Source organism: Daldinia decipiens (genome assembly GCF_022478715.1).
Source record: "Daldinia decipiens strain CBS 113046 unplaced genomic scaffold F4813scaffold_8, whole genome shotgun sequence".
Taxonomy (NCBI): Eukaryota; Fungi; Ascomycota; class Sordariomycetes; order Xylariales; family Hypoxylaceae; genus Daldinia; species Daldinia decipiens.
In genome coordinates, this window is record NW_026054551.1 from 177523 (window position 1) to 197430 (window position 19908).

General features: G+C 47.5%; 8 protein-coding genes across 8 annotated transcripts; 4 read left to right on the forward strand and 4 right to left on the reverse strand.

Moving 5' to 3' along the window:
- Positions 1–21: 21 nt before the first annotated feature.
- Positions 22–3862, reverse strand: F4813DRAFT_322810 (cell division control protein 54). Its single transcript, XM_049241025.1, has 3 exons — positions 3230–3862; positions 1039–3167; positions 22–979 (listed from the first exon to the last, which is right to left on the reverse strand). The coding sequence occupies exons 1-3, from the start codon at positions 3579–3581 to the stop codon at positions 398–400; spliced, it is 3063 nt and encodes a 1020-aa protein (XP_049101688.1). The 5' UTR covers positions 3582–3862; the 3' UTR covers positions 22–397.
- Positions 3863–4128: 266 nt separating this feature from the next.
- F4813DRAFT_379551 (snare-like protein) lies at positions 4129–4844 on the forward strand (the record flags this gene model as incomplete). Its single annotated transcript, XM_049245469.1, has 3 exons — positions 4129–4243; positions 4303–4549; positions 4604–4844. The coding sequence occupies 3 exons, from the start codon at positions 4129–4131 to the stop codon at positions 4842–4844; spliced, it is 603 nt and encodes a 200-aa protein (XP_049101689.1).
- Positions 4554–6619, reverse strand: F4813DRAFT_322845 (translation factor). Its single transcript, XM_049241026.1, has one exon. It carries the CDS (start codon positions 6329–6331, stop codon positions 4979–4981), a length of 1353 nt encoding a protein of 450 aa, XP_049101690.1. The 5' UTR covers positions 6332–6619; the 3' UTR covers positions 4554–4978.
- Positions 6620–6750: 131 nt separating this feature from the next.
- Positions 6751–9710, forward strand: F4813DRAFT_351755 (COG4-domain-containing protein). The gene is made up of 2 exons (XM_049242451.1): positions 6751–8197; positions 8248–9710. The coding sequence occupies exons 1-2, from the start codon at positions 6965–6967 to the stop codon at positions 9439–9441; spliced, it is 2427 nt and encodes an 808-aa protein (XP_049101691.1). The 5' UTR covers positions 6751–6964; the 3' UTR covers positions 9442–9710.
- An 82-nt stretch (positions 9711–9792) lies between these two features.
- F4813DRAFT_322861 (Tho complex subunit 7-domain-containing protein) lies at positions 9793–11373 on the forward strand. Its single transcript, XM_049241027.1, has one exon. The coding sequence runs from the start codon at positions 10018–10020 to the stop codon at positions 11074–11076; it is 1059 nt and encodes a 352-aa protein (XP_049101692.1). The 5' UTR covers positions 9793–10017; the 3' UTR covers positions 11077–11373.
- A 102-nt stretch (positions 11374–11475) lies between these two features.
- On the reverse strand, positions 11476–11960 carry F4813DRAFT_387220 (tubulin binding cofactor A; the record flags this gene model as incomplete). Its single annotated transcript, XM_049246530.1, has 2 exons — positions 11476–11661; positions 11781–11960. 2 exons carry the CDS (start codon positions 11958–11960, stop codon positions 11476–11478), a joined length of 366 nt encoding a protein of 121 aa, XP_049101693.1.
- A 1520-nt stretch (positions 11961–13480) lies between these two features.
- Positions 13481–15330, reverse strand: F4813DRAFT_379555 (FAD-binding domain-containing protein; the record flags this gene model as incomplete). The annotated part of the gene is made up of 5 exons (XM_049245470.1): positions 13481–13755; positions 13815–14183; positions 14324–14632; positions 14696–15030; positions 15089–15330. 5 exons carry the CDS (start codon positions 15328–15330, stop codon positions 13481–13483), a joined length of 1530 nt encoding a protein of 509 aa, XP_049101694.1.
- A 946-nt stretch (positions 15331–16276) lies between these two features.
- F4813DRAFT_351765 (cytochrome C oxidase copper chaperone-domain-containing protein) lies at positions 16277–17455 on the forward strand. The gene is made up of 3 exons (XM_049242452.1): positions 16277–16473; positions 16528–16601; positions 16658–17455. Exons 1-3 carry the CDS (start codon positions 16449–16451, stop codon positions 16796–16798), a joined length of 240 nt encoding a protein of 79 aa, XP_049101695.1. The 5' UTR covers positions 16277–16448; the 3' UTR covers positions 16799–17455.
- Positions 17456–19908: the final 2453 nt, after the last annotated feature.

Consider the following 19908-nt stretch of genomic DNA (forward strand, 5'->3'; position numbering starts at 1 on the left):
TACCTAGTTCATAGTGTCATAGGTATCAGAGCAGCAGAGGTTATGTGAAAGTAAATACATACCTCATAGGCTTAGCAAGATCCAATTCAAATTCTAACGCCACAGAGTGACAAAGTCGAGTATAGCTGACACGGTAGCTGACACGGTAGTTGACTTATGGTAGTCGACTTATGATAGTCATATAGGTACACAATTCTGTAGGCCATTTTACTTTATTAATCTACGCCTTCATTAACTCGTTTGCTAGCCCGTATCTCATACCCAATTTTCAGAACACTTGTTCATCGTCAAAAACAACAGTGGGTATAGGCGTATTGCCCAACTATGTATATCACCCCCGCCACTAAAATACCAGGCTGGGAATATTTATCCCTCCTAATATCCTCCCTTGCGAAGTTCACGCAACACCAGTGACGCGTCTCACGCTCCTCCTCGGACCCTCGCCACTAATCATGACAGACCCCTCCATTTCAAGCGCTCTCATAGTCTCGGCAAAATCGGCAGGTTCAATAGGAACACTCGCCCCTTCGTTCAGACGTCTGCTGACTTCGCTCCACCGGACATTCTGCCCACTACTTGTCAACTCATCCAGAAGACGTAGGATAGCTTCCTTCAGCTCCGTCTTGCGTTTCCGCTCTGCAGCACTGGTGCCTTCTGTGAGAAGGCTCATATCGATGCGACCCTGAGAATCTGTCGCTGCAGTCTTCAAAGCAGACTGGATAAGTCGCTCGGCTTCGAGAACATCAGCTTTGGTTACTATCGTCGAGAGTCGCATTTTGGCGTGTGCTTCGGCGAGGCGGATCATCGACTCAAGCTGACGTGTTGTGGCAGTGATGCGTTTTTCTGCTGCGCGAACATCTTGTCCTAATTTGCGCATATTCACGTACGCATCCACAAGTGCCTGCGAAGCATCTTGGGTTAACGTCGGGTGGATGTGAGTACGGGCGTACGAGATGTAGGACGTTAAGAACTCCACAGGCTAAAGGATTTGTCAGTATTACGCTTTCCAATAAAAACTGGATTGTACTATGAACATACCAATATCTCATTAATCGAGGGAGCAGACTGTGGAGCATCTTCCAAATACATGGAAAGTAAATGCCGCGCTAATCTGCGGTCGGCCGCCTCGTTGACACGATCGAGGATCAAGTAAACAAGGTCGAATCGCGATAATAATGTAGGTGGTAAATCAATATTTTGCGGAACAGGTAGGTCGGGGTTGTATCGAGACCCAATTGGATTGGCCGATGCCAAAATACTCGTCCTAGCATTCAACGTAGTAATGATACCGGCTTTGGCTACTGAAACTGTCTGCTGCTCCATGACTTCATGAAGAACAGAACGTGTAGAATCGGACATCTTGTCAAACTCGTCAATACAACAAACGCCACCATCAGACAAGACCAAAGCACCAGATTCGAGCACGAGTTGCCTAGTCTCAGGGTCACGACTGACGTACGCCGTAAGACCGACCGCAGAAGATCCTTTGCCGCTAGTGTAAACACCACGAGGGGCGATCTTGTGGATGTATTTGAGCAGCTGAGACTTTGATGTTGACGGGTCACCGCATAGTAAGACGTTAATATCACCTCGATATTTCGGGCTACCACCTTTCTCGAATGTTTTGTTTGTCCCTCCAAACATCTGGAGGAGGATGCCCTTCTTGACGTCGTCCATTTCGTAGACAGATGGAGCTAGTGACCGGGCGAGAAGTTCGTAGATATCCGGACGGGCGGCCGTAGCCTTGATCTTCTCCTCTTCCTCGGGGCTGATATTCCGGGTCTCTCCGATATTATTCTCCTCGTCGTTGGCTACGTCATCGAGAATAGATATATCTATATCCATTTTCTTATTATCGACCTTGGCAACGTGGACAACATCAACAAAGGTCTTGAATATGCTCTTGACAGAGCGCTGACGTGGGTTAACCCTAACTGGGCTAACACGGTAGATACCTGTGACCTTGATGCGATCACCAGCCTTGCAGAAATCTACCAGCTCATTATAAACACAAACTGACACCGAATGTGGCGTCTGTCCAGCGGGTACCTCATCGGGCGTTTCTTGTAGCTTGATAACTTGCTTGTCCTCAAACTCGCACCTGTTGTGGATGATCTGCATAGAATTCTTCGAGTTGCATAGATATCGTGGGCATTCGGTAGGTTCTCGAATCTTGCCTCGGTCTAGGCCTACTAGAAGAGAGTGGCTACAGACACTACACCTAAAAAAGGCTTGCTTCATATCTGGGATGACGGGTGTTGTCCGAATTACGAGGCCCTTAATACAGATGAGCTTGTCCATATCGGAAGGGTTAAGATTGCGCAAATTGATGACTTCGTCTAATCCATAGGGCCGGGTCATATAAGTTTGATCCATAACTTTTTCTTCCAAGGTAGGACCCTGCGGGCGCGGCTGAGACTGCTGGGGTTCCTCACTTCTCTCTGAGCTCGGGACTTGCATGTCGGAACTAGGGACGCCGTTACGTTGAGTTGCCGATGCCCCATTACTCTGGCTCCTCTGGCGCGCCGTTTCTGCCTGTGCGAGCTCGATCATAAGATCATGGACAGACTGATCCATAAGCGGCACAATTTCCTGAGGATAATGCTGGATTTGATGCCATATTTTCCTAGTAGGCGGGTATAATTTGAAATCTTGAATATTGACGTAGAGGATTCGTTGGCCGAGGAGCAGCATGTTCTGAAGCTCCTCCCAATATAGTTTAGAGGTGGATTCAGGATCAGCATCTGTCTGTTCGGTCGTCATTCCTGAACCCCACATGCGATACTTCTTAGTGAAATTGCGTAAGAAGTCCTTAAATGCAGCATATGTGTCGTCGATAGACACTGTGGTACCCCAGATAGTTGCATTGTCTTGACCGCCAAGAGCATCAGCATCCGAGGTGTTAGGATTCAAGTTGGAGAATGTTGCCGCATCAGAATGAATTTCTCGAACCACACGCCCGGCATCGTCCAAGATAACACGACTGTTGCCTCGAGCGCTACTACTGAAAATTTCCGAGTTTATATCACCTCGTCGATTTACCCTGTTGGCACGTGGGGTATCAGAGGGACCGACAAATAAGTTACTACTCTCGCTTCGAAGATCGGATTGCGGGTGCAAACCGCGACCAGGACTCGAGCTCGGTTCGTATCGGATGGGCGATGATTCTGAAGCATCAGTCAGTCGAGGTCTACCACAGGTACTTTGACAATTATAAAAGTATACTCACCACCCATAAGTGATCTAGCCCTCGGTGTGCGATCGCCATCGCTTTCTCCCATACGGCGTAACGGTGAGCTAGGCGCAGCATCGGGGTTGGGGATGGTGCTCTGGCTATCGGTATTATGTCTTAAAGCGGGAGAACTTCTGTCGTTCCCATTCGCGGGGGATGACTGGTAAAACAGAGGACTTGAAGCCAACTGCGATGGGCGAGCGATGTCAAGAGTATTGCCATCTTGCGCTCCGTTTTGGGATGGGCCGCCATTGGCAGGACTGCTACGAGCGGCTTGAGAACTTCGTGTATTTCGACTTGGAGTGCCGGCCTGCGAACTCCGCTGACGACGGCTAGATGGTGAAGACATTTTGAGTTATATATGATGAGAAGCCCGTACTTGCCCGTACTTGATTATAGAAATTACGGCTTGGTAAGAAAGTGGGTGATTGAGAAGATTGAGAAGATTGAGCCTACTATGTATATCTGAAGTGGGATGGATCCATTATGAGATATGCAAAGTGGGTGTGATACAAGTCGCCCTAGGAGAAATCGTAAAACGGAGCAACTATAGGAGCGCGTCAAAAAGGGGTGGAACGCGACTTTTCGCGTAAAGTGGAAGTTGTGCAGGTACTTTATGTAGGTTAGTACCTTTTTTTTACTGTTGCACAACGTTATTTGGCGTTATGCACATTTTAGTGCGTACCTAGGTACAACCTACGTCGCGGCTCCGCTAAAACAATTTCTCCATCTCTCTCTCCAAGTCAATCAAATGCCACATGCGCTGTACCCAAGGCTGGCTGTACCTTAGCGGACATTAGCATCATAAGAGACGATTGGTGATTCTTAAGGGATATCCTCAATATCTACGTTACTACAAGCCTATCATATCCCTATACTAATATCCAGCTTTCAATATGGCACCTGGGATGTCCTTGTCCTCGGTGAATGCCATCATCATCCTTAACATCGACGACGGCTCGAGGATATTCGCGAAATACTACAATGCACCCCACCATGCTCCCACAGCTTGTAGGTCTGACCTATGCTGATTCTGGAAAGTTGCAGTCGCTGATGAGAAGCCCGAGTAGCATCAACCACACACCACCAACCTAGCGGACCGTTCGCGGATGTCAAGTCGCAGAAGACCTTCGAAAAGGGTCTATTAGATAAGACGGCAAAGCAGACCGGCGATATCATTCTCTACGACAACCGGATCGTACTATATAAGATGGAGTCCGACGTGATGATGTATGTCGTGGGCGGTGTGGATGAGAACGAGGTCCTCCTATACAACGTCATCTTGGCCCTAAGGGATTCGCTACACCTCCTATTTAAGTATGTTCGCTAGCTAGGGTTCCACCAGTGCCATAGAAGTTAACCCAAGGGCAGGCAATCGGTTGATAAGCGAACGATAATCGAGAATTACGATCTAGTCTCGCTCGCGATCGACGAGATCGTGGATGACGGCATCATCTTAGAGACCGACCCGACCATCATCGTACAGAGAGTTAGCAAGGCGCCGACGCAGGATGTTAATCTCAGCCGTATCGACCTCAGTGAACAAGGAGTGAACAATTTGGCGCAACTAGGAAAGGCCAAACTGACAGATTGGTTAAGGCAAGGGTTGTAAGAGACTAGTTCTCCGAAACGTGGAGACTTACGAGACGACCTTCATTGTAGACTCCGGCGTGGCGTTGGTAAAAGTCGTTATTTGTTCTTAACGGAATGTCATTAAGCTGAGCGGTGTGTCGCACCGGTTATGGTCTACGACTTAATCTGAGAAGCTGCCTTGCGCAGCCTGTTCATAACCGCCGCGCCAATATCCTCATCGTCTACTGTACCCTCTACAAATATGAGATCCGCGCCTCGTCTATCCAGTTCTCGTAACGCCGAAAAAAGGCCATGCGCTATGCTTCTGGTGTCCGTCCCTATGCTCACATCCATAAGCTTCCCTATGGGAACTGCAGTCGTGCTATCATAGAGCTCTGCTTCTTGAACGTCGAATTCAATTGCCAAGTGGTGCTCTTGGCCGTTTTGTGTTTTCACAGTCTCACTTTTGAAGTCGCCGCAGCGCAATCCGGCTGCGGGTTTCCAATGTCGAGTCCGTATAATACCGATCTGCAATCCACCACTCCCGTTTCTTGATATTTGCTGGAATTGTCGGCCTTGGATAAAGGTTTTGACGTCCTGAGCCTGGATGCCATTATAGTCCGCCGCGAAGGATGCCTCGTAAAGAATAACGGTTGCTTTTGGACTATAGTGTTTATACTTCATGCCTGGCGCTCGCGGCGCAGACTTGCCCGTTTCACTCTGGTCCTTATACCCCTTTTCAACCTTCTCCCATCCAGGACAACTCCGTAGTTCGTCTATGCTTACTCCCCCAGGCCTCAGAATCAAGGGAGGATCACATAGACCATCTACCACCGTGCTCTCAACCCCGACGAGACACGGACCCCCATCAAGTATAAACTCAATACGGCCCTCTAGATCTTCTAATACGTGCTGAGCAGTAGTAGGTGATGGCTTCGTCGAAGCATTTGCTGACGGAGCTGCCAGAGGCATGCCTGTTAGTTTAATAAGCGATAAAGCAAGAGGCGAATTTGGCATTCGAACACCAAAGGTTTTCAATCCGGCCGTTACTTCAGGGGCTAGCTTAGACGAAATTGGGTTGGGGAGCAGCAATGTCAAAGGTCCCGGCCAAAATCTTTTGATGAGAGGTTTGTATATCTCAGGTATTCGGTCATGGTTTGTGACGGTTGTGCCATTAGAAGTATTCTCGGGGGCTAGAATACTTCGAAGCATTTCTAGATCCGAGATGTGAATAATAAGGGGATTGTCCGATGGCCTCTTCTTGGCAGTGTAGATCCCTTTTACTGCTTCGCTTCTTGTGGCATCTGCTCCGAGCCCATAGACAGTCTCAGTTGGAAATGCAATGGGCGTATTCTTAGTTTTCAGATATTGTGCGGCCTCATTAAGGATTCTGATACCAGGTGACTTGCTTTGAGAAACCTCCCATAATCCCAGTTTTTCCTGATCATTTCCATCCCTAAATTTACCTAGCTCTGTCTCTGGTACCTTGAGAATTTGTGTGTTTATTCTTGGGAGGTCTTGAGACATTGTGCTGTAGGAGTTGAAAATAGCTCGAACAGTTTTAAATCTGCGACTTAAAATTACAGACGCCAACTTGCTCAGATATTGAAATGGGTTTAGTCGAGTAAGGATTTTTTTTTTTTAGTCTGGTGGGAAGTTTTGATAAACTAAAAGACCTTTCAAGATTGACACAAAATTCAACTCAGTAAGGAAATGTATAAAACTTCACTTTAGTGACTCATAGAAGCACCAATACACAACCGACGACAATGACGATATACGATATGAAAGTACCTAAGGTACTAAGGCGGCTTATCGATTAAGATTAGCTACCTAGGTACCTACCTAGGTACCTAAATAACCTTTATCGGCTACGACATAAGCCAAATTTCAGGTAGGTATTTTAGTTTCAGAAGCTTTAGAGCCTATCCTTCAGCGGCTTGACGTGTAACAATAACTGTCGAATTCGCGATTTAGCGGAAGTACAAAATACAACGTAGAATCGTCACTTACAACCCTTGAACAGCCAACCCTTGAACAACGCTCGTTGGTTGGATCAACTTGATCTCTACCCACATCAGCGGAAAGTGTTGTTCAAGGTCCAGCAATTCAAGCTTGAGTATCTTAAGCCGCTATGCACCTCCCACAACCAGTGTCCCAATGTCCGCCAACAACATCCCTAATGGCAACTTCACGGTGTCAACAACGCAGAAAGCTTCTAATAAGCTAAACAATCTCTCGTCAAGTTCCTCCATTCACAATGTCTCGACTCTTTCCGACGTCCGCGCTGGGCTAGCTGCCCTACATGTGCGCGAGACCAGCATAACTAATCGCCTCAATGCGCTTCTATCTTCCCAGGCCGACTTATCCCGCGAGCTAGGCCGGCTTGATCTACTTCGTGCGAATCTCGGCTCCCAGGTCATCGCGACAAGATCCATAAGCAATGGGATGCTCTCGTCGGCTGCCGACACTGCAGGACGACTTTCCAGTCGGGTTAAGGAGCTCGACCTAGAGAAAGACAGAGTGCAGCAAACACTGAAAGTTGTTGAACAGGTCGCGGAACTCAAAGCGTGCGTCCATGGAGTAGTGGGCAGTATGGGCGCCCCCCAAGACTGGGAAGCGGCAGCAGGATATATCTCCCGCGCAAGCAAAGTGCCAGAGCCTATTATACGCGGTGGCTTTGCGGCCTCCATGGTACCGAGTGTCGAGGTGCCAGATGCGCCTTGGGTAACACTTGAGAATGCGAAGGAGAGCTTATGCGGCTTGTTCTTACGAGAATTCGAGAAGGCAGTCAAAGAAGGCGACGGCGCCAAGATTACGAGATTCTTCAAACTGTTCCCTTTAATAGGGAGAGGAGATGTTGGATTAGACGTATATGGACGCTACGTATGTCAGGGTGTTGCCGGCACAGCTAGGGCAACTCTCAAGACGACACCTGGCGACGCAGGGAAAAGAGATGGGTTCTTTTACGCCAACGCGCTTACAAAGCTCTTTGAGCATATCGCCCAGATTGTCGAAAGTCATGGTGGGCTCGTAGAGAGGCACTACGGTGAAGGCAAGATGGTTAAAGTCATAGAGAGACTCCAGATGGAGGCTGACGTTCAAGGTGGTATTATTTTGGATTCGTGGGGCGACGAAAGAAGCGTTGATAGAAAACTTACCGACGCAAAAAGTTATCCATTTTCCTTCTTAGTACAAAGTTTCCTGCCTCCGCAAAGGACGCTTACGGGTACTCCGCGTGTAAACTCTCCAGCGGTGGGCGGCGGTACCAACTCGCGGAATAGTGAGGATGAAGGTGTAGACATGAAAGAAGTAGATGCTCTACTTAGCGAGATCTCCATCATGCTTGGCCGATGGTCATTATATTCAAAGTTTCTTGCTAGCAAATGCAGAGTAAGTATTTCTAATCGAGCTTTGTTGTTCTAACAATTAATTTTGATCAGAATCCCGATACCCCTGAAGATGTACCTCTATCAATACCTGAGGTTGTCACAAAATCCAATCTCGGTCGAAAGATCTCATCAAAGCTCACATCGCCTTACAATTCCTTGGCTTTGTTCTTTTTTAGACGATCTGTTGAAAAGGCGTTCCAACTAGACGAATCACCTATGGGTCTTTCCCTAAATCTTAACAAGCCTATCGATGGAAACGCCCCGTACATCATCTCGGCCGTTGACGATGTTATGTATATCGTCAGCGCAATAATTCAGAAGGCTATGTCAACAGCGCAACGTGACGTAGCCGCCTCGGTAATTCCAGATGTCGGGAGGGTACTAGGATCAGACTTTATTGGAATGGTCCAGCGGAGGATGCGAGATGAATCATATCCGCAGCCAACTGTTCAAGGGGGGCTACCACCTGAAAACAAGATTATTTCCTTCATTGTGCTTATCAACAGTCTAGATGTTGCGAAAGACTATCTGGACCGCATCATTACATCGCAACTAGGCACTTCCCCTGATCAACCCAATGGAGCAACAGAATCTGGCCCCCTTGCCGCGTCCTTCCCGTTCGAGCATGATGTTACATTCGTAACTACAGCACTTAACACATTACATTCTACGTTCGGGCTTAAGACTGGCGAGCTGATATCTGATGCTTTAAGAGTCTTATTCTCTGCCGTTATAAAACAAAGACTAAAACCAGTACTAGTTGAAGCCTTCCGCGATGCTGATTATTGGCGTTCCGAAGATGAATTGGCAGAAATCGCGCGCCAAAATGACGAAGACGAAGACGAAATCATAGATCGTGTTCAGCGAAGATTCGAAAATGGGTGGGATACGCTGATGAAACCTATAGCACGAATTATGACCCCGAAAACATTCACGGCGCTCATGGACCTCACAGCGACAGATCTGTCTAAGACACTTGAAAAAAGGGTGTGGAGTTATAGCGGGAAGACCAGCGCGTATGGGGCAATACGAATGGAGCGGGATTTCTCGGGCATTATCAGCACTGTTGCTCGAGGTAACTACTCCGTTAGGGAGATGTTTGCGAGAGTATCGCAGATACTCATGGTGGCTAATATGGAAGAGGATGAATGGGAAGAGTTGAACAACGACGAGGACGAGGACAGCATCCAGTGGGTTCTCAACGAAGACGAAAGGCGAAGAGCTAGAAATTTAGTTAAGGCGTGACGATAGATGATCCTCATACTCTCCGGATTTTTATAACATGTGGCAAGTGTAGGATGCATCAGGTTGGTGAAAAGTCATGGTACGAAGTAGAAGACCAAGTAAAAAGATTCATATTATTCCATTTTCTACCATTCACTGTGCTACAAATTTCCCCAGCTGTTTTTAATAACAGGTACCTAAAATAGTAACACACCGGAAACGTTAGCCTTTTCGTTTTTGTACATGGATGAATGTCAAGATGTATGTAGAGAAAGACATATTCGGCATAGAAAAAATTATAACATTATACCGTACGATACTTATTATTATTAGGTACCTAGGTACCTTAGGAAATTACATATCACATGCATCTATCGCAACCTTTCCATTAAGAAGGACGCTATCCGCTTATCGATACGGACAGAATATCGATAAGCCAGCTGCAGCCGCGTTTGACTTCCAAACCCCCAAGCTCCATTATCCATCTTCATTGTTACAATCTCAACATCGAAACCATACCCCCAGCCATCACCTGCCTACCCCCCTTCGCACCCCCCCATAACCATTAATACGATACCTAGCATCATTCCCGAAACCATGGCGACCTCTCATTTTGGCCTCCTAGAGGAACGAGAAGAAAATGAGCTGCACAAGACCCGTCTCCTCAACGTAGAAGAGAAGCCCTTCAAGCGGCTTACCAAACGCCTCGTCGCGCCCGGCGCTTTCACGAGTCCCGGGAAGCTGGTCACACCTCCCCCCGACGGCACCAACGATACCGAAGCAAACTCATCACCGGCAATCGACATCAGCGCGCTAAAAGAAGACATCATGCTAGACTTCGAGGCGTTCGACGCGCAGATCCTACGACTGCAACTTCTAGGAACGGCGAACGCGCAGGAGCGCGAGCGATACGCGGCGGATAGGATTCGCATCCTGGAGACGATGGAGTCGGTGCGGGAGGGCAACGCGCGGCTGAAAGCGCAACTGGACGAAGCGCGCGCGACGCTCGCCCAGCGCCGCAAGTTCGACGAGCTGGCCGACCGCATTACGAACAACCGCATGTTGCGCCCGCGCGCGGAGCAGGCCACCAACCTGGCTAAATTGGCCGAGGAGTGCGAGGACTTGCACCGCGAGAGCGAGACGTATGGCGCTACGTGGCGAGACCGCCGCGAGCAGTTCGAGCGTCTGGTTGAGGAGGGCAAGAGGCTGCGTGCTTTGATCCGAGACGAGAAAGAAGAGGTGGAGCGCAGAGAAGGCATGGATTCGGATGCGGAGGATGGAGAGGCTGCCGCTACACCTGGTAAGGGCGGGCTTGTCAGCGGGAACAACACGCCACATCCCGATAGCGGTGCTGTCTCTGGGGGTGGAAGAACCCCGAGACCTGACAGTCCTGGCGCTGGAGGCCCCCCCGGGTTGAAGCCGCGACTCGATGCTGGCGGAACTTTCTCGCGAGCGGGAAGCCAAGCGCCGAGTCAACGGGCGGGAAGCCAGAATCCGAGAGAAGAGCCGGAGGAGGGTGAAGATGTCGAGATGGGCGAGTCGACGCAACAGAACCAGCGGGCCGATACCCCTATGGCAGAGGATGCATCGCAGACACCCCAAATTACGGTCGAGGCGCCTGGTGCTGGCAATGGCGATAGTATGGATATATCATGAAGGAAATTGCGGGCTAGGGAGGAGGAAATATACATTTATGGGTGGGTGGCTCCAGCGGTCTCGTAGTTCATCTTGGAATTACGTATCATCTATGATGGTCTATTACGCGCATCCGTGTTGCAGGAGTGGAGGAAGTATACCCAGCGAGCAAAATATCACCATACTAGGTTAGACTAATAGAGAGGGGGACGATGGATTATCGATTTTATACCACTCGGGTAGGTCCACCTCTCAAGGACAATAATATAAAACGAGCTTCTATGGCTCTCCCTCTCTCTCTCTCCCTCTCTCTCTCTCTCTCCTGGTAGGAATATTGGTATCACTGTATTAATTGATTCCTCTTCGTAATCCTACACCCTCGTGTCGTAGTCCGGGAGTCCACCTCGGACAGCTCCCCCCTCACGCAACAGGCGGTTCTTCAACCGACTTCCCCAGCTCCAGCGCTTCCTTGGCCTTGTTTATTTCGTCAGCAGGTGCGTTCTCGCTCTCGGCCGCCGCGATCTGCTCCTCAAGTCGTTGGACGGCTTCTTCGATGCGCTTGTTTAGGGGGCCGAAGACGGCTCGGGTTTCGTCTACGGCTTTTTGCTGCAGGGTTACAATTTACTTGTTAGCACACTGGGTACGCGCGTATCTTCCATATTTGTCCAATAGCTCCGGGATCTGGCTCCCTGGAAGTAGAGGGGCAGAGGATGGCTCAAGCATACCTCCTGCTTCAGGACGAACCCGGCGTTGCTATCTGCGTCCTCGCCCGCCGCTTGCAGGTCTCCCTCGAGCTTCTTGACGCGCTCTGATTGTTGCGCGAGTTCCTTTCGGTAGGACTTTTCTTCCTTGACGAGCCGCTGTACGGACTGCGTGGCGATGGTGAGGGGTGATGGGGGCGGCATTGTCGTTGGCTTAGGTCTGCTAGTTGTAAGATTATATTATGTAGGTAGGTAGGTACCTAGTTAGGTGATTTTCTGGTTTTCCTCGAGGTGGAAACTACCTAGTAAGGACAGTCGGTCGGGGAGAGTATTGTTTCTGTTTCTCAAAGAGAGATCTTTAAGTAGCTGGCTAGGTAGATGTTGGAATTATGTACAGGTACGTACAAGTTACGTTTATTCAAGTCTACCTCCTGTTAGGTTAGTTAGGTACCTAGGTACCTTATAAACCTGGGAATATGTTTTGGTGGGGTTGGCGGGGTAAGGTGGAAACGGTAATGGTATGCGATTAAACGGACAATGAGACCGTTTTTATCAATATTAAATATGTAGTTAACAACTAAGTAAGTGAACATATACCTCTCGCTTCCCCCTATTCTTATACGACGCTTCTTCGTACGCCGCGGGTTTAGTTCAGCATAATAAATCCCCCATCTCTAAGTAGTTTTCTCTTTCGGTTTTTAATAATGATCTTACCGTTAATACATCCAACAGCCTCGATATACATGACAGGCACCTGGCAATTCCGCTCCATACCGACAAAAAGGGGTCAATACTTCTCGTGTACCGTCTCCGCGCTTACCCCTGAGTTCGCACTGCTATAAACCCCCGTAATCCGTAGTTCGATCTTTTTCTTCTACGTAATCCAGAGGTACGTTCCTACAAGAGCCATATTCGCCCCTGAGGTCTCGCCCGCGACTATAAACCCCTTCGCCGGGCCGATTCCTAGATTCCCAAGGTTCATAAAAACCTATTCCATATGCATACCTTAGGTACACAACCATTTGTCCTCTACAAATATATCCATATAATATTCTCCTCTCTGTTTCCTAACCCATCTAGGTGTAGGAGATGCCAGGAAGAAAAAGATAAAAATAACATAGAGTAGAAGAAGCTAACCCAAGTCAAAGCGGCATACGCATCCTCGACCAGCCCTGGGAAAGGATATTCGGGGGCTAGCCTGAAATCAACATTGACAGCAACACCGCCCAGCTAGACAACGTATAAGCTAATCTGCAAACACGAAATAAGGGAGCGAAGTAGCTCGGGTTGTAGGCAAGTCCACTTGGTTAATTCAGGGTCTATGGGCAGAGAGGACTCGGATTTCCTCGATTGACCTCATCTTAACTAACTTGTGTAGTAGCGAAGATGAATTTAACTGATAATCTTTCGTCTCCTACAAACACCCTACATTAGTAAAGCACCTTATATTCACATATTGAATAGTATTGCTCTGCTTAACTATCTAGTTACTAGGTAGTAACAGCTACCTAGAGTCATGTTGGATGAGCTTTAATTGCCTATTTTGATGTTTCGGCGTGACACGGAGATTTGATAGATCGCAGCCTTGTGTGAAGGCCTGCTACAATTATTATTATTTATTACTCTATTTATTCGCATATGTTCTGCACTGAAGCATTCTATTCTATAAACCCACCGCTCGGATCCAATATCCAAAACTAACCCAAATATACAAGCTATTACGTCTATAAGTTCCGGACGAGAAATCCATCATTCTGGAGCGTCTGGAACACTTGTTCAGGGTCGTATTTCGCTGCTGTCGCCTTAATGTGCTCGACATTTTCTGTGCCATAGCCATTCAATACGTCCTGTATCTTGCCTGCTGTGTTCATGAAAATGTACGGTAAAAGCAAATCCTTTACTTTGGCTGCGTCCGTGCAACGTTCAGTTATTCTCTGGGAGATATCCCATATGGCTCTATCCTGCGTTGGGTCTGTCCATGTTATGTACCACTCATACCCTAGTGGATTTTATTAGTACCTACTATAAATAAACGGCAAAGGGGAATGGTAGACTCACATTGTTGCGGGACCTCCTCTAGGCCTAGCAAGTTCCCACCATATTGTTTTCCCAGCGTAGCTACACTAGCTGCAATTGAATTTGGTACCCAAACAGCCGAAGCGCCACTGGGGAGGCTAGCCGTTTCCTCAGTAAAGATACTATATAACTCGACCATGAGATCAGCGTCTGTCTTGTGACTAAATGTCTCGCCATAAGTGCGTATCTCGCCGGTTGAGAATCGAGATCCCGTCAAAGCCATGATATCCAAGAGTGAACCGTTAAAAGCTGGTAGGATCGGCTGGTACGCCCCAAGAGCATAGAAGGCATCGAATGCTTTAGCTTGTTGCACCGGTTCGTTATAGAGTAGAAGAATGGTCGGGCCACTTTCTAGCAATTGGACCTATGATATGTTAAAATCTTATATAGAAAGAGAAGGGACATGAGCAAAAAGGATCTTATCACATACTAATTTTATATTAGCTTCGATTATAGAATCGCGTCCGCCTGTCGGGTTGGGTTATACGTACCACTAATACTTGACAACGGGTCTAACTGTCCCTCCTTCTGATATTCGGCAACGGCGTGTAGGAAATCAGAGGTCTGATTCGGACTATAGGCGCGGGCATCGACATAGAAGTCCCCAACGGGGTATGTGTAAAGTTCATAACTTGTTACTATACCAAAGTTAGAGGTGCCACCTCGTAGCCCCTTATACAGGTCCGAATACTCGTTGTCAGCTGAAGCGGTGACAATGGTCCCATCAGCTAGAACCACCTCGTACGATTTGACATTATCAAAAGCAAGGCCACGTTGGGTTGAGAAGTAGCTTAGTCCACCTTCTTTTTGTTAGTTTCGGCTATTCTGGGTTACCGCTGTTATAATTAGCATGGTTTACTCACCCCCGAGCATCAACCCACCAACACCGACAGGGCCGACACGCCCACCGACCACGACTAGGCCTTCGGGCACAAGAGCCTCGTAAACTGCTTGCCATCTGTTCCCAGGCCCAATTTTAGCGGTTGTCTTGTCTTCTGACAACTCTGTTGAATTTAAGCTTGAAAGCGAAATTAGAACCCCTTCGTCGACACTTGCAAAGCCTGGAATGTAGTTGTGACCACCACTCCTAATTGCAAACTTGGCCCCATTTTGGGAGAGTATCTTTACTGCCATAGATACTTCCTGGGCGTTCTTCGGGCTGACAATACACGCAGCCGGTAGCCTACATGCTGCAGAACTGCAAACGGAACGAGTTAGCCCTCGGGATGTCTTGGTAAATACGAGAAACAACCTACTAATTTTCATCTTCGATGTCGTTATATGTAGCTCCGTCTGAGGGGAATAAAGTTCCGTTTACATCTGTTAAAACGTCACGAAGTACCTCGCAAGTACACTTTACATCGCCCGTGCATGTTTGCTGGGTGCGTAATATGTGACTTGACGAGCTAACAACCCTTACTGGAACTGGTGTAACGGATTGGATCGTAGGAGTAGCTGTGAGTGCGACTAATAGCGCATTACGAAGGATCGTAGCCATGCTTAATTCCTAGTATAAATGTTTGAGGCAGTTCAGCTTCGTCGGCAGCGGAATGGAATAGCTCGAAGATGACATAAAATGACAAGCTAATAAGAGAAAATCGAAAGTTTCTCTGCCACCGCATGGGCATGTCCAATATATTATATGAGCATAGCGGTAAGTCTAAGAGACTAGAACACCGAACAGAAGCTTCGAAGGAAGGGTCTTTTGTGATTGAATAGACGGTAGGTGCGTATCGAATGCAATGTTCTTTCGATTTGACTATGGCATGCCCTGTCTTCGTACCCACAGGGCCTCTAACCGCTGTGGAGTTTGGCTATGGACTAACTTAGCAGTCAAGGCCGGTTCAGCTATCTCTCTAGCTGGTAACCAACCATAATGGTGGTAAATACATTATGATTGTATGATTGTAATGCCTTGCTAGTGGGTGATTGTGGAAATGACCGCTAGCAATCGATATGAGATGGTAGTCGATAACTCTAGGGAAACTAGTTCTAGTCCTAGTATAGTTATTCCCAAGTCAACTATTACTCCTCGGAAGCTCTTTTACGTTGCGCCTCGTAGTTCTAAAATAAGGGGTTGTAACCTAGAAATGTCAATACCGCATGCTATATTGTACTTTGCTATAGTGAATAGGTAGGTAGTTATACCTGACTATTAGTTATGAGTTATAACAGGTTGGGGTGCATACATAGAAGACAGTAGGGTCTAGAAGGAATCTATACGCGTTTAATACCTGCAAGGTAATAATACGATATCACTAATAATAGAGTGAAGTTCATGCTCTTCGATAATACGAACTAGTCGAAAGAGGAATCTTGGAACTTTTGGCGTCGTCTGTAATGGAGCTAAGCTAATGTTGCGCCACAAAGATCGGGATTTAGATAAAGATTTATGGCTGTGTGAAGTATCTTATCGTTTGTCTTTGTGCCTACCTTCGGCTGTCAATTACAAATCGCGTCATACCTACCATCCCATCTTTTTTTGAATTACTAATTGCTAATTGGCAGTTCCGCCACATCCCGCGACAAAAGTTCAGAATACCTACCTAACCTACCTAAGGTAATTAAATCATCAACACTCCTTATATACACTAAACACAGAAGCGCACAAGCGCAATGGCGTCGCAAAGTATCTCAATGCGTAAGGAGCCTTCCTAGCTGCCACTGCCACATCTTGCTAACTTACTTACAATAGCTTCGGTCTCCAACTCGGAAATCAAGCCTGTCGTGAGCCCCGGCTCCCAAGCGGTCGCAACGTCGAAGCCGAAAGTATGAATGCAACCATATTTATTTCTCGCAACTATGCTAACCGGTATACCAACTAGCCATGCTGTGTCTGTAAAGACGAGAAGTCGAAGCGCGACGAGTGTATGCTGTTCTCAAAGGCAACCGATCCCACCAGCGATTGCAAGACAACTATAGATCAGTACCGGACATGCATGGCCGGCTTCGGGTTCCAAGTATAGAGATACGACGTGCCACAAGCGAAGGAGATCACAATCACTTTTAGGGATTCTCTGTACAATGGGAGATCGATTGGATTACGGCGAGCCGGCGTTCCGGATCGGATAGACATGAGGCGATATACCTCAAAATGCATTACGCATTGACTGGCGTTCAACAGGAGTAATAAAAGCAGAATCCACTCTTCGGTGCAATTGTTCGGTCTATTTGATATTCGAGGTTATGCGGGCCATGTGGGTTCGACGGATATTTGTTGCTGTCAGGCTGAATCCGTTGGAGCCCACAACCGAGAGAATCGCGCCGCTTGATATATGCAGCCGACGAAAATAGACCTCGTTAGCAAACACATGGGAATAAGAGAGCGCATGCCAGGCGGCCAATCAGTCATAGCACTTAGTTCAGCTCTCTCTTGCGTCAATTATCTCAATATCTGCTTTGAACCAAGTATAACCTAGACCGAGAGGAGAAACTCTTTGATAGGAATAGTCGCCTCTGATTCATCTATCCGGGTTTCCGGGTCATTTGGTGATCAGCTAAGTTAGTAGAGACCACACGGCATCCCCGTTTATGGCAATCACATAGCAAATGAAGTATATCTAATGGTTAGGACTCGAATAGAATTGCGGCGATGGCTTACAGGCTTACATGATAGTACTACAGGATTGTCTTTTCTTGCAACGACTCGATGTGGTTGTTAGTCTGAGATTCTGAGCGGTAGCGAACTAATCTATTGAACACCAAGGACTACATCAACACTCACTCGCTAACGGTTAGCTATTTCTACGGCTTTCTTACTTTTGTGAATCGCAGATGAGTTTGTCAGGCTGGCTTACGAGGCTGGCATGTGCTAGGTACATGGCATAGTTCTCTGAACTGCACCATCCCGCAATCCTGGCAAAGCGTGCGTTGCCTCGGAAGCTTCCCGCTATGTAATATGACCCCTGATCGTTTCTTACATGGGACCCCTGTAAACGACTGACCAGGCATTTTGCCGCATTTAGGCTGAATGTCTTCATCCTCAACTCGTCCACGATGATCCACCGGTCTAGATTTCAGAACGGGCAGCTGAGAGTCCAAGATTTCAAGAATACTTGCTTAGCATTAACGTATCAGATCGAGCGATTAATCCTCTAAAATACATTATGCGGCGTATGAGAGGCACAAATTCGCCGCCTCGTTGATGATCTAACATGGCTTGACGATTACAGGTCATAAGCGAGCGCCGTTAGCAGCTCCTTCTGAAGCTATTGGCCCAGTTGGGGGTGACTTATGCTCGTGAGTCGTGAGAGCGGTCCGACAATGCCATTCCTTCAAGAAACCCGGGGCTCCCACGGGGACAGCCTCTACAAGTTAGCGTCCTAATTCCCCAGATCTGGGGCAAACTACAGAGAAAGCTGGTAACAACTCACGAGGATCTGCAACTTGATTGGAACCCAGCGCCTACGTAGTCGCATCGCTGGCTGCGTTGGTGGAACCAGTGCGCTGAGGTATTGTACAATAGCAATTCACTTACACCGCATCCAAGTAGCATCATCCTATATCGGTCAGAATCAATGACGATGATAACAACCGGGGTCTACCAGACCAGCTAGAACCAGTCTTTCAATTTAGACACTTAACTAAGACCTCACGATATCCCAACTAGGATAATGAGCCGTAACAAAAGTGCTATGTGGCTTGCTAGACGTGCTAGCTACTAGAGCTGCATTCGTATTGAGGCTCGAAAATGACTACTACGAATTGCTTTGCTTAACTCGACTTCTCCAATTGTCCGGCTTCGCGGGGCGTTATCCCGAAGCGAGATATATGCTGGCTAACAGCTGAGCGTCTGACCAGGTCTAAGCTGATTACTGTTCCGAAAACCCTTGCTACGTCTAATCTCTTAGTATTCCTTCCACTCTCGTCTGAAGCTCTTCGACTGCCGGTGTATCGAACTCCTGGTGTAATCGTGTGTGTATGGAAGGACGACGTATTATTATACAGTTTATACAGTAAAGTAGTAAACGCAAGCTTTCTCCAAAATACCATATAGGCAGTTGGATGGAAGACAATTAGCTCTTTTTAGCACTCTACCCAATAGGGCATGTCGTAAGCATCCAAAGATGGGTGAGGGTCGTTGGAGAATGGAGATCGAAAGAGAAGGGGGAGATGCCAAGCGTTGTTAATTTAATTTCTGCTACGACCGCCGCAGAATAGTTCGGGTCAGATATAGCACTATCCCAACAATACAAATATGTTCTCTATAGACGAGCAGAAATCTCTGAATAATGGATTCATCTGATGACGAAGAGTTTTTATGTATAGCTGATCTCAGTGGTCGGATTCGTTAGCCACATGAACATATATGCGTACGGTAATAGAGAGATGCTTAACTGTAACCGAAACTCTCTGGCTTCACTACGACGCAGCCTCTATTTGCCATATAAGCGATAGGTTGATATATTCTAGCCAAGGCGTGACTTATGGGTCTAGCAAAATCAACGACAATCCGATTCCTACCTATCCTTCTATTTCTCGTCGACAGGGGACTTAGACCTCCGACAAGGGACTCGGAGCTTTGGTATTGGTATACTATCCCACGCGCAAAACTCTCCTAATGATTCTGACGTGCATGAATCGCATTCTAAATTATTCTGCCTAATACAGAAGCCAAGGCATTATATTCTAGGCCGTCTCCGACACCATGGAACCAATTACTCTAGGCTAGAATCAGAATAGACCATGGTCCATCATACAGGTCGTTAATGAATTTTCAGTATGGACAATATGAAGGGGGCATGGGTTGATCATTATGAAACAGAGGTATCGTCCAAGAATGGTGTTGTCGCTAGAATAATAGTACACCATCCAGATGCCACCCAATTGCCACCAATAGGAGGAATCATATGTGAACACATTTGGTATAGGTTAACTTACACAACCCAAATAAACCAAGTTCGTCTCTCACGTCCCGCGGTGGGATCAGACCCAGGATATCGGTGTTACTGGTCGAGTATTTCCCCGCAAATCGATTATATCCAACCAAGGACAGCTCGCATCGTGCTGCTCGCTCGCTGAGGAACTCATCACACGGCATCCACGATTGCCGTACTATGGTACTATGTATAGGTAG

Coding starts and splice junctions, on each gene's coding strand:
- F4813DRAFT_351755 (XM_049242451.1), top strand. CDS start 6,965: ATGTCCGCCAACAACATCCCTAATGGCAACTTCACGGTGTCAACAACG. Junction 8,198..8,247: donor TTCTTGCTAGCAAATGCAGA/GTAAGTATTTCT, acceptor AATTTTGATCAG/AATCCCGATACCCCTGAAGA.
- F4813DRAFT_322861 (XM_049241027.1), top strand. CDS start 10,018: ATGGCGACCTCTCATTTTGGCCTCCTAGAGGAACGAGAAGAAAATGAG.
- F4813DRAFT_322810 (XM_049241025.1), bottom strand. CDS start 3,581: ATGTCTTCACCATCTAGCCGTCGTCAGCGGAGTTCGCAGGCCGGCACT. Junction 3,168..3,229: donor GGCTAGATCACTTATGGGTG/GTGAGTATACTT, acceptor CTGATGCTTCAG/AATCATCGCCCATCCGATAC. Junction 980..1,038: donor CCTCGATTAATGAGATATTG/GTATGTTCATAG, acceptor CAAATCCTTTAG/CCTGTGGAGTTCTTAACGTC.
- F4813DRAFT_351765 (XM_049242452.1), top strand. CDS start 16,449: ATGGCGTCGCAAAGTATCTCAATGC. Junction 16,474..16,527: donor GTCGCAAAGTATCTCAATGC/GTAAGGAGCCTT, acceptor TACTTACAATAG/CTTCGGTCTCCAACTCGGAA. Junction 16,602..16,657: donor TCGCAACGTCGAAGCCGAAA/GTATGAATGCAA, acceptor TATACCAACTAG/CCATGCTGTGTCTGTAAAGA.
- F4813DRAFT_322845 (XM_049241026.1), bottom strand. CDS start 6,331: ATGTCTCAAGACCTCCCAAGAATAAACACACAAATTCTCAAGGTACCA.